This window comes from Ictalurus punctatus, chromosome 7 (genome assembly GCF_001660625.3).
Source record: "Ictalurus punctatus breed USDA103 chromosome 7, Coco_2.0, whole genome shotgun sequence".
NCBI classification, from domain to species: Eukaryota; Metazoa; Chordata; class Actinopteri; order Siluriformes; family Ictaluridae; genus Ictalurus; species Ictalurus punctatus.
The window spans coordinates 2396097-2410086 of record NC_030422.2 but is presented as its reverse complement, the minus strand read 5'-3'; the positions used below and the strand labels follow the sequence as shown (position 1 = coordinate 2410086).

Genomic DNA, 13990 nt, shown 5'->3' with positions numbered 1-13990 from the left:
ATAATAATAATAATAATAATAATAATAATAATAATAGTAGTAGTAGTAGTAGTAGTAGTAGTAGTAGTAGTAGAAGAAGTAGTAGTAGTAGTAGTAATCACTGCATGTTTTAAATGTAAATGTTACAAAAGGAATCAAATACTTTGAAAGCTGGCTGAAAACACTGTGCATATGAACTTATTAAAAAGAGAATCAAATAAAAAGAAATTCTCTCAAGGTTTCTCACCTCTGACTGAAACCCAGCTTTTGGGTGACTCTCCTCTCTCTGGGTGTTTACAGTGGTAGAAACCTTCATCTGACTTTGAGACAGTACTGATGGTCATCTCTCCTGTAGTCTTGTTCTGCAGGACTGAACCATCTTTATAGAAATCAGCACCAGAAGCTGAGGTATTTGAGTTGCGAGATAAACAATGTAAAGTCAGAGGATGTCCCTCAGTCACAGGATGGACAGGACTGTCCAGGATCACATGACCATCTGTAGGAAAGAGAAAGAAGACACTGAAATCAGAAAGTGTGTAAAATACAGTAATGATTTTAACACAGAGAGCTACAGTAAATCAGTGGTAGATATCAGAGAGAGTGTACACAGTGCAGCGCTCACAGAGTCTTCATGTGTGAAAGAGAAAATGTGCTTAAATGCCAGTTTTATCAGTAACATTCAGATGTGAAAGCAGCTTTCACTGTAATATTCTTAACATCCTGAAACTAAACTAGTCTTCATGAGTTATTCTTATTTCTGTTTATATTCTTATTGTTAAAACATTGTGAGAGGCTTTTTTAGGTTTACCCTCTGCAGCCTAACTTCTATACGGGGATAATAGTTTTATTTATGTAAGTCTAACGTATTTATGCCTCTCTCTCTCTCTCTCTCTCTCTCTCTCTCTCTCTCTCTCTCTCTCTCTCTCTCTCTCTCTCGCCTGCTTTGTGTGTGTGTCTTGCTCAACTCTGTCTACCTTGTTCTTTATGCTAGTGATAAAGGTGATACTGACATCCAAAAAGTCTCATCTCTCTGTATTCTTTTTTCCTCTTTTTTCTTCTCTGAGTCTGATCTTTGTGTGCAGATGTGTGTATAAACCTCTGTGTCTCAGATCTCTGCAGCCCTGAACACAGCGCTATCTGTTGGTCTTTTGTTAGAATCGACTGAATAAAAACATCAAATCTGTGTCACCCTAGACACTGCACTCAGTTTCTTTATAACAATATTATAATTTATTTTCACCAATTCAGTAGATTATAAAAGTGTTATCTTTATTCCTGTATATTGTACATCTATTACTGATGAGAACATTGAAGACTCACGGTGCACTGTGATGTTGACAGGATTACTGCGTCCTCCAGATTCAGACTGACACCAGTAAACTCCAGTGTGTGATGTAGAGAGGGAGCTGATGTTACATGTAGATCCTGAAACTGATGAACAATCAGACACTGCCTCACTGTGTGTGTATCCTCTCACTGTCCATCCAGTAGAGTCACTCTGGTCCTCACAGCTCAGTGAGAGAGAGTCAGCAGTAAAGTGTTGAGTTCTGCTGGGATTGATGATCAGAGACACTGGAGGAGATTCACCTGAAACACACACATTATAATTCAGATCTTATTCTGAAAATTAACATGTATTTTGATATTATTATGATGTTAATTTTAATGTACAGTTTATTAAACATGTGTAACATTAAAATTACCACAGGACTAATACTTGCTCTGATTAGACAATGATATCCGAATAAAAATCTACTATCAGGTGCTTATTCAGCTGCTTTACACATTCCTCACTAAGGAGTTTAAATAAAGTTATTACACAACACATTAGCACATATACAACACTTAATATTAATAAATGTACATTTGCTACACTCCAACTCAACTCTATTGTTGATTTATTTCCTCACCAGTGATGCACAGTGGCTGTAGGTTACTGTCCCGTGTGTGAAAGACTGGTTCTCCTCTCTCTGCTCTGCACATATAAACTCCTGTGTGCTTCACAGTAACAGGACTGAGAGTGTAGGAGCCTCCAGATCCTCTGCTGCTGTCTGAGAGGAGCGCTGTACTGTACCTGAGGGAACCCTGACTGTCTCTGGAGGGAACCTCTGTGTACCAGCTGAATGTCCAGCCTGTAGAGGAGTGTTTAACCTCACAGCTTAGAGTCACTGAGTCTCCTTCAGTCAGCCAGCGCAGTGGAGACACACTCACTACTGCCTCTGCTGCATCTGATGGACAACAAATGTAAAAATAAATAAATAAAATCATACAGAGTGGTAATCTCGTTATATATAATTAATGATAAGATAAAACAAACTCACACACTCACCTGATACAGTCAGTGTAACAGCATCACTGGTGTGTGAGGAGTGTGAGCCTCCTCTCTCTCTTCCTCTACAGGTGTATTTACCTGCATGAGATGTTTCAGCACTACTGATTCTGTACTCCTGTTCACTACTGACACCAGAACCATCTTTATTCCAGCTGTAGATCCAGTCAGAGTCCTCTTCATCCTGTAGGTCACATCTGAGAGTGACAGTCTCTCCTCTGTACACCTGTTCATCAGGATTTATGGACACCACAGGTTTTGGGAGCACTGTATAAAGATATTAAAATATTTCCTGAAATAATTAGTATACTTTTGATTGATTGGTTTTCATGAGTGTAGAGAGTCTAGAAGATTTTGGAGAAGAATGTAACATTACACATGTAAATGTTTTGGACAAGTTATAACCACTTGCACCAAAAAGTCCAGCGTCTTCAACAGATCCTGATTCTAATCATTTGGTATTGTGTTAGATGTATTTATAGTAAAGTATTATTCAGATCTGTTTAATAAAGTGAAAGGTGATTCATGACATCACATTTTATTCTGTATAATTCCATGTTTTGGTCATTGGTAAGGAAGCAGAGTGGAGCAAAAGAAAAAAAATCCTACAATTACTCGAGATCCTGATGTGATCTGGCTCCAGGTCTCTTATGTATGATTTCCAAAGTGATTAGTCAGCACTTATAGAGACGAAGCAGGTGATTTATTTACAGTGTAGCTTTAAGGCCTCTGGTATCAGACACACACTGTACATTCTTTCTATATTGATCATAATTTAATATTCTGTAGTGAGTGTTTCAGCACTAATGTCTGTGTTTCAGTTACAGTTATAAACACCATCATGAGTCTGATTAACATGAGTGCTGTGTAATTATAATTTCCATCTTTCTACTACCATGAGATTTATTATCCCTACATAACACTGATATCTGATAGTCTGTATCTCTTATAACAGAGATTCTCTTCCTGATGAACACACACTCAGCGGTACTTTAACTTTTGCTCTACTCTTCATGAATGACAGGCTTTATAAATATCTAAAATATAATAAGAAATAACTTAAAACATGCAGTGAGAGAGTAGAAAGCATGACGTACCTCTAACTGTAAGTGTAACTGTATCACTGAGCTCTGAGTCGTAGTTTCCTCTGCGTGCTTTACACTGATACACTGTTTCTCCTGCATTAGAGACTGTATCATGGAGTGTGTTGGTGTCTTCAGCTACTTGGACTCGATCTTTGTACCAGAGGAAAGTCCATCCATTAGACAGCAGATTACAGTTCAGAGTAACTCTGTCTCCAGTGTAGACGGAGCGCTGAGGATTCACTCTCACAGTCGGTTTGGGTTTTTCTGTTGATATGAAATGATGATGATATTAAAGTTTTCCTCTTTACAACATAAACAAGAGTTTTATCATCTTAATCAGATGATTTGTGTCTAATAATGCATTTATATTCAGCATTTGTTAAACAGTTACAGTTGTGTGACTTTATCACATGGACAACATGGTCTTATAATATCTGTCAGGAACCTCGAGTCGGCACGGAAGCAGGAGCGGGGGCAGGTGTAGAGCGTGGGATCGGGGAGTTCAAGAAACTTAGTCGTAAGACAGGCAAAGGTCAAGCGACCGGACGAACAACACAAACGGGGTCAGGCAGAGAGCGTAGTCGAAACCGGAAACAGGGGTCGAGGATCACGAGAAGACTAACTAACTAGATCGGCTTGGTAACGCAGAGAAACGAGTTGACTGAACGTAGACTTCACATTGACTCTAGGTGAATGACATCCCTAAGTACTAGCGGTGTGTGTGTGTGAATATTTATAAATATCACAGCTGCTCTTTACTCCAGATCTTCCAGATCAGATGTAGTGATGTGATGCTGAAATTACTAAATATTGGTGTGAGGAAGAGATTAACACACACACACACACACACACACACACACACACACACACACACACACACACACACACACACACACACGCGCACACACACACCTGACACAGTGAGTGTAACAGTGTTGCTGGTCTCTGAGGTCTGAGAGTCGCTTCTTCTCCGTCCGCTGCAGGTGTATTTAGCGCTGAGAGACTCTACAGGAGTGAATGAATATTTCCTGTTCTCAGTGTAGGAGGATATTTGGACACCATCTTTATTCCAGTTGTACATCCACTCAGTGTCTGCATGTCCTCGTATTTCACATGTGAAAGTGACTTCCTGTCCACTGAATATCTGTCCATCAGGCTGCAGAGTCAGAACGGCTTTTGGTCTCTCTGTACAGTTACAACAAATACATCAAACCAGTCAAACACACCCTTCTCTGATCATCTGATATTTAATCAGTGTGTTTTGTAATGATTATGTGTATCAGTGCATGTTACAGGAGTGTAAGATCAGACATGTACCTATCACTGAGAGAGTCACTTCATTACTCCATGCCGTTGACCGTCTATAAATAGACCTGTAACATCTGTATCTGTGACTCTGATCTACTTTTATAGTGTAGTAATTTTCAGCAGAACTGTGACTATAACCACCATCTTTGTTCCAGTAGTACAGTCCACTCCAACCTGAAATCCTACATGTGAGTGTAACCGTCTCTCCTCTGAATATTTGAGGTGAATTCGGCTCCACAGACAGAACTGGTTTAAACACTGCTGGAAAAGTCAAAAAGCAAACACACACTGTCAATGTAAACAACTTACATTCTGCATGACAATGTACAAACAATCTTCTCCACCTTAATACAAATCCAACATGTACACAACATAGGCAATAAAATATGTATAATTCACCTTGAGCTTGTCCGACTCGGATACGTGAAATAAGCACTAAAAAGGGAAGAGGAACAGAGAATATGATGTAACGCTGACTTGTTTCTTTTCTTTAAGAACACAAATGAGAACAATGTCATATACTGCAAAAAATCTATATTTAGTTTCACTTCAGCTATAAGAAATGCAATATATCGACCTGTTTCAGTAATGAATGGAGTTTAGAAAAAGCTATTTTCACTCAGGTCACTATGCTGCTCATTACTGTCTCATGTTTAATCTGATCCACATCTGCTAATCTGAAACTGGATTACACACTTCCTTCTCTGTGTCTCACATGAGAAAGGCGCTCCTGTGCACTAGAGCTGTGGTGTAATACATACAGCCTGCAGGATGATGTCATATATGAGGAAAAACCTGAGCTCAGTAGCACATACAGGATAATGAACACACACAGGTTAATGAACACACACAGGTTAATGAACACACACAGGATAATGAACACACACAGGTTAATGAACACACACTGGTTAATGAACACACACAGGATAATGAACACACACAGGATAATGAACACACACAGGTTAATGAACACACACTGGTTAATGAACACACACAGGTTAATGAACACACACAGGTTAATGAACACACACAGGATAATGAACACACACAGGTTAATGAACACACACTGGTTAATGAACACACACAGGATAATGAACACAAACAGGTTAATGAACACACACAGGTTAATGAACACACACAGGCTAATGAACACACACAGGATAATGAACACACACAGGTTAATGAACACACACAGGTTAATGAACACACACAGGCTAATGAACACACACAGTTTAATGAACACACACTGGTTAATGAACACACACAGGATAATGAACACACACATGTTAATGAACACACAGTTTAATGAACACACACAGGTTAATGAACACACACAGGATAATGAACACACACTTGTTAATGAACACACACATGTTAATGAACACACAGTTTAATGAACACACACAGGTTAATGAACACACAGTTTAATGAACACACACTGGTTAATGAACACACACTGGTTAATGAACACACACAGGATAATGAACACACACATGTTAATGAACACACACAGGTTAATGAACACACACAGTTTAAGTATCTTATTTAGCGTCTGAAGGGCAGTACTAAATGGAAAAAATAAGATCTTTAAATAAATAAACAATTTAAACTGATCACCCTTTTCAAAAGTTTACACCCCCCTGAATCTTAATGTATCGTGTCACCTTCTCGAGCATCAGTGAATGTTTTGCACCTTATGTAATAGCTGTGTACGAGTCCCTCAGTCGTCCTCAGTGTGAGAGACAGATCTGAACATCATATAGCCTGTGTTGGAAAGGGCTAAAATATACAGAAGATGCTGGAAAAGCAAAGAATGTGCAGGACCTGGAGGATTTTTATGAAGAACAGGGGGCAGTTTAACTGCTCAGGAGAAACAAGGAACTCGTGAACAACTCTCACAAAACATAAACACACTCGTGGATCATCCAGGTAACGACACAGTATTAAGAATCAAGGGTGTGTAAACTTTTGAACGGGGTAATTTTCATAAACTCAGCTATTGTCTTGTGGACTATATGTAAACATCTGTTATGTGAAATAGCTTATTCAGGACAGGACTAAATAAACAACAACATGGGATTTTTATGATCAATCTTATTTTGTTAAAAGTATTAAGATTTTGCAGATTCAGCAAGGGGTATGTAAACTTCCGATCGCAACTGTATGTTCTCTATATGTTTTTTCTTTACCAAAAGTAAATATATTTGTTTAACTTATTTTGTTATTTGTTAATGAATCTTCATATTACATTCATATTATATGAATTCATATTGTTCATATTGTATTTTTAATTGTTTATAAAAGTCCTTGATGTTTTTAAGTGGTTGAATTTTTGTGTGCGTGTGTTGGTAGCTGTGTGTGTGTGCGTGTGTGTGTGAGAGACAGAGAGAGAGAGAGAGATAATTTGTTTTTGCCTTTAAATATACTGTAAATATATTTATTTGTTATTTTGTTGTTTTTAAAAGTGTGTTGTTAATAAATGTTCATATTGTAGTGTATTTGTTAATGTTTAATAAAAACCCTTAATCTTATTAAATGGCTGAATTTGAGTTTCCCTACTAAAATGAAGTACATTTAGCAGTTTCTGGGCCACATCTGGCCCGGGGACCAAGCCGACTCTCAGCCAGATCTGTCTTACAGTGCCTGGGGCAGACCCGGGCCAAATAAAACAATATAATTCACTTTACAGTGTGCGGGCCGGATCTGGGCCTGAGGAAATTGTGTGTGTCGGTTTGCAGTGTGTGGGCCGGATCTGGGCTGGAGGAAATTGTGTGTGTCGGTTTGCAGTGTGTGGGCCGGATCTGGGCTGGAGGAAATTGTGCTTGTCGGTTTACAGTGTGTGGGCCGGATCTGGGCTGGAGGAAATTGTGTGTGTCGGTTTGCAGTGTGTGGGCCGGTTCTGGCCCGGGGACCCAGGCGTATACTGGGCTAGAACTAAAGCAAGTATGTGGCCCACAAGTGGCCAGACAAATTTAGCAATCTGGGTGAGAGACGGAGATTTAACAATGTCATGGATAAGGAGACGCGCCCTTCGTCCCTATTCGTCTCAATGTGAATGTTTTTAGAATATAAGACGAATGTAATGCAAGATGTTTTACATGTAAAATAGTCCATGTTATTACAGTCTAGTTCTCTGTTCAAAGTAGTTATAGTGTTCAGAAATATTTCATATCATTCAGGTTCAATACCTGTCCGTTATATCTATCTTTTTATTGATCTATCTATCTATCTATCTATCAAAAACAGATTATAGAATATATATATATATATATATATATATATATATATATATATATATATATATATATATATATATATATATATATATATATATATATATATATATATATATATAAAATAGATCACTATTATACCTGGTCCCCTCTAATATGGAGGGGGGATGGGGGGCATGCCAAATGATAGGGGAGGCTTGCAGGGGGTTTAGTTACAAAAGGTTGAGAATCCTTCCATAATGCAACGGGACTGGCACAGATGAGCTGTCAGAATCGGTGCCGAGTAGTATGTCTGGTTTGTATTCATGCTTACCACTTACTACTGATCAGTACTGTACTGTATCAACGACAGAGCAGTAGGTACTGAATCTAGTGTAGCAGGTACTGAATCTAATGTAGCAGGTAGGCTACTGAATCTAATGCAATAGGTACTGAATCTAATGTAGCAGGTACTGAATCTAATGCAAAAGGTACTGAATCTAATGTAGCAGGTACTGAATCTAATGCAATAGGTACTGAATCTAATACAGTAGGTACTGAATCTAATGCAATAGGTACTGAATCTAATACAGTAGGTACTGAATCTAATGCAGTAGGTACTGAATCTAATGCAGCAGGTAGGCTACTGAATCTAATGCAGTAGACCTGTCACAGTATGCCTTTTCGGATGCAGCCGCAGTTCTTACCACACACACACTTAAGCACAACTTATCAACACTATCTTTTATTTATTTATTTAAAAGTAACAACATAACATGTTCCTGTACTCTTCCTTTCATACCTTCTAAGAAACAGAAAATGTTCATCCATGATAAAAGCCCACGAAAATATCACAAACCAAAATCTGATTCACGCTCAGAAAAAACTCCACATCACCACATACACTCTACAACCCAAAATAACACACAAATCTTGAAGATGGTAGATTTTAGATTCCACACATATGCACTAAAATTAACCAAAAGGTCACTGCAGTCTGTAGCGTAGTGACACACTGGATTTTATCCACTAGGTAATGTATGTTGTAACACGCATGCACCAACGGCAGACACAGTACATCACTGTTATCCATCTATGGTTAGGGTTGGGGTTAGTGTTAAGGTTAGAACATCCAGTACGTAGTATATCTAATCTAATGTCATTACACTACAGGCTGCAGTGAGGACACACCCAATTAACAGCAATCCACATAAACTATGCTGAAAATAAAAAATATTTAGTCCCCTCTGACACCATTGGAACAGCAGGCCGAGTTATTGTTATTGCTGCAGTCTGAAGACATTTGGGTTTGAGATCAAAAGATGAAAAGGACAAGAGAGGTTAGAATTTCAGCTTCTGTTTCATGGTATTTATATGTAGACGTGTTAAACGACATAGAACATAGCACATTTCTTTCAGACCACCCAATTGGTAGATACTAGGAAATAAAAGCTGAAATCCTAAACTCTTGTCTCATATCCATCTTTTGATCGCAAACCCAAATGTCTTTGGTGTACAGCAGAAACAAATGAATAGGCCTTGCCGTTCCAATAGTTTCAGAGGGGACTGTACTGTACGCTCCCACTGATATCATTATTAATGCAACTAACTAACACTATTCTATATATGAATGTAACCCTTACCTTAACCTCAGTAACCAAATAATTAAAAAAAAAGTTCTCACAAGGGCTCAACTCAAATGAACTAACTCACACAACTGATATGGATGTACACTGATCCAACAATCATATCAGAGACTCTTACGAAAATGTTCTAATCACATATTAACCTCATCACACAGGACATTAGACTTCATCTGAACATATTGTTTTAAGCCGCCACTCACTCTAATGAAGACACAAAGAAAACATTTACTCACAGATCATCACACGGAGTGGACGGAGCTCCATCCTGTCACTCTGATGAAGGACTGACTGATCAGTGGTCTGTGTTAAAGACACTACACTTCCTGTGTTCTTACACACAGAGAGAAAGTGAGAAAGACTTCCGTTCTGGTCAAAGTTGATGTGATCTTTTCAGGTGAACCCAGAAATTATAACAACAATTTGCAGAACATAACTTTATTCAACTCCTGAACTTGTACAGTTCCTCTGCTACTTCACTCAGGTTCATGACTGATCTCAACAAGACATCCAGTGGACCTTTCTGTAAAGCTTTTTATCTCGTTTGATTGAGTAAGCAAGCTAACACTTTTAAAAGAACGAGGTCTTTCCTAAATCAAGAAACTTTTCTATTCTGTCAGATTTACTTCAGGTTTTGGGTTTGATGCATTCCATAAAGATCAGAAAAGTTCACTGGACATGATGTCAGAACCTCCTATGAAGCTGGGAGGCAGGGCTTCTGCTAGTCACAAAATGGGGTTCTTAAATGTACAACCTAGATGTGATCAGTGAAAGGGATTCTAAGATTTAGATTTTTCCAATAAATCTGTGTGTATTTTCATCCATTATATTTGGATAATAATAATAATAATAATAATAATAATAATAATAATAATAATAATAATAATAATAATAATAATAATTCCTTAGATCAGTGTAAGGCTTCTCTAGGCACTCAAAGTGTTTTGTATTGTATGGGGGGGGGGGGGGGGGGGGAGGTGCCTCCTCAACCTCTACCAGTGTGTAGCATCCACCTGGATACACCAGAACACCCAGAACAGCCAGAACAGCCAGCTATTGGTGGAGAGGAGAGTGATGTATCCAATTCAGGGATGGGGATTATTAGGGCGCCATGATGGGGGCCAATGGAGGAATTTCACCAGGACACCAGGGTTATACAGAAAAATAAGTGTTCTGGGATTTTAATGACCATAGGACCTTGGTTTAATGTCTCATCCCAAAGACTGTGCATTAGGACCCACACTGAGCACCCCACAGAGTGAGCACCCCATGCTCTCTTTGCTGCTTCCAGCAGCAAGCTTAGTTTTCCCCAGAGAGTCTTCCATGAAGGTAATGGCCAAACTCACCCCTGCTTAACTGCAGTGGGAAAACAGACGAGATCTACAGGGGGACATGGTTCGAGCAAATGATAAGATAACAATCTGTAAAGCTTCATGTGAAAGTAGGAGGTGTTTTTCTGGAGATGAACAAGTACTGAGTAATGCTGATGACAGGTACTGAATAAATAGGCTTGAGAAATAAAATGCTATTGAAATCTAAAAAAGTTTTAAATGAAAACAAATTAAATGGAAAAAGTGAAAAGAGTCTGATATGTACTCTGGTAAAAGTCTGGAAAAGCATCACAAAAGAGGGAATTAATAATTTGGTGGTGTCAGTGAGCTGCAGGCTTGATGAAGTTATTGCAAGCAAGAGATATGCAACCAAATATTAAGTGTTATTTACTTCAGTTTACTTCAACTTATCTGTTCCTTCACTTTTGCTCACCTAAAAACTGTTTGGTCTGATACAAAAGGTTCTATGTTTTATGATGTTTAACACCAAGATGTAAATACCAAGAAATAAAAACTCTAAACTCTTGTCTCATATCCATCTTTTGATATTAAATCCAAAGGTCTACAGGTGTACAGCAGAAACAAATGAATTGGCCTTGCTGTTCCAATAGTTTCAGAGGGGACTGTATGTACTAATCCCATAAACAAGTGTTTAGATCTTTTATATTTATTAATCCCCATAGTCAATGTGTGTTCAGATCTTTTATATTTATTAATCCCCATCACTAATTCATGTTTAGGTCTTTAATGTATGCTGCAGTGACATATAGCATTATGTTTATCTTTTATTATTGGCTCAGCTCACTGAGTGCTGTTAGTGTTTACCACAGAAACTAGAGTGAGAACATGCAGGTGTGACTGTTTTAATTTTGGCATTACTGAGAATGTGAATGGCAGCATTTCCTCATTTCTCACACAGCTCAACTACAATATAAACCAAACCACAATAATGTTTCATGTCTTAACTGCTAAACATTTAAACTGTGTAATCATTAAAATCATTTAAAATCACATATCTGCTGACGAACAAATAAGAACAAATAAACTCTTTGTGTAGTAACGTCAATTAATCACAACATTCATTGCTAGATGTAAATGGTTATTTTTTAATGTAAATCAGATCTGAAATGACTGACGTGAGATAATGTGCAGTTGTGTACAGTTTTCAGATAAGACTACACAATGAAGCAGGAAGTCTTAAACTGTATCACTGCCATTTGCAAAAACTTTATCTTCATAGATTAGAGTCTGTACATCTGAGCTCGGCTGTGCTGTGTGAACCTACTGGCTCTACAAGGTACTGCAAGTAAAAACATGATATACACTGCCCTCCACTAATATTGGCACCCTTGGTAAATATGAGCAAAGTAGGCTGTGAAAAACCTTTATATTTTATTCAAAAAATTCACAAAAATTCTCTGGATATCATGTAAAAATATCATGCAAAAAGAAACTCGCTTATCTCCGGACAGAGCTCTCGAAATCTCTGCAGGAATTTACCCCTACTAAACCATCTCACGTCAGTGTGTAGCAGGAGCTCAGAGTGGTCGCAGTCTGCCTTCTCCAGATGCGCACGAACAGCTGTATTTGAAGTGATCTAGCACGTATAGAACAGACGATCTTTGTTGTCACATCCACGATCTCTTTCATGTTCAGCATTTTTGCGCATAAGGCTTGTTGGTGTATTATGCAGTGGTAGTTCAGGAAGTCAGGGAAAGCATCGTCTTCCCTGCACTTGGCGATGAATCCATTTGCGCTGCTCAACCATTGCGGGCGCACCGTCCGTGGTGACTGATATCAGTTTGCACACTGGGAGCTGGGTTTCGTCAATGAAGTCTTTACAAGACTGAAAAATGTCCTCTCCCCGCGTGTCTTCTTTCATGGGCAGCATCGTTAACAACTCTTCTTTTGCAGTCCTGTCTGTAAACAACATCCGAATAAAAACGCACAACTGGGCTGTATCACTTCCGTCCGTAGACTCGTCCGATTGCAGTGAGAAACACGCGCCGTCTGTGATGTCCTTCCAAAGCTGTTGTGTCAAATCCTCGGCCATGACTTCACAGCGCCGTGGAACTGTACTTCTTGATAGCTGGAGAGCTCTGATTGAAGATAATACTTCGGTTTTGTTTTTAAAGTCCCGAAACAACGAGTCAGCTGCGTCTACGAATGCCTCTTTTATCACCTCTCCGTCTTGGGATGACTTCTTGTGTTTAATGATGGAGTGACTCACCCGGAACGACGCTTCGGTGGCGCCTTAGCATTTGAAGTCAGTCGTGAGAATCGTAGTTTTTATGAACAGTCCTAAAGTGCCGCTCCACATCCCCCTTTTTGGGAATAGCAATGGTAGCTTGGCAGATCAGACAAACGCACTTCGAATATGACATCGTGAAAAAAATCATCCTCCCATTCCGCATGGAAGTGATGAGTCTTCGGTTTCTTGCTTGATCCCGCTACCTCTCTCATTTTGTACCCTTTCTTCAGGAGGAATAAATCGGAAAGTTAACTCAGTGATTTCGCTCGATAGTCTTTAGCGCTGGCGCGTTTGATCGCACACGCATGGTGAGAGAAAAGACGAGATCTCAGACTGGCTGCCCTCTACATCATCCATAACATCTATTTTTATTTTAATGGAGATCTACCAGCACTTCCTTTGAGATCGACCGGACGTATTGGGCACCCTGATCTACCCCTTTTATTTATTACAGTATTTGGTGAGATGAACTTGACTGGTTTATATCTGTGTGAAGCTGCTTCATTCACAATAATATTATATTCTCTTTTTCTTATTTCATTATTCATTACAAGTCATCTGGACCTCCCATAGAAGTTTGTGTGACAGAAGACAAGACAGCACTCACACTCCGCCCATCTAGTTAACTTCACATCACCTCCCCACACACGCAGTAGTTTAGTCATTGTCTAGACTGCACACGTGGGTCTGCGCTACAGCTCCATTTCACACACACACACACACACACACACACACACACACACACAGGTTTTTATCACATATTACTTCTCCCTGCTGATCCACATCCCCAATATTCACACTACACACACCAGATAAGTTTAAAACAGAACATCTTTATTGACGTGTCTGTAT

General features: G+C 39.0%; 1 protein-coding gene across 1 annotated transcript in view; it reads right to left on the bottom strand.

Moving 5' to 3' along the window:
- Positions 1 to 224: 224 nt before the first annotated feature.
- Positions 225 to 13990, bottom strand: part of LOC100304647 (leukocyte immune-type receptor 3) — a gene marked incomplete at its 3' end in the record, with an annotated part of 32047 nt that continues 18281 nt past the window's right edge. Inside the window, 4 exon segments of the mRNA NM_001200207.1 lie at positions 225 to 475; positions 1300 to 1566; positions 2309 to 2575; positions 3406 to 3657. Coding sequence (NP_001187136.1) covers positions 225 to 475; positions 1300 to 1566; positions 2309 to 2575; positions 3406 to 3657 — 1037 coding nt within the window.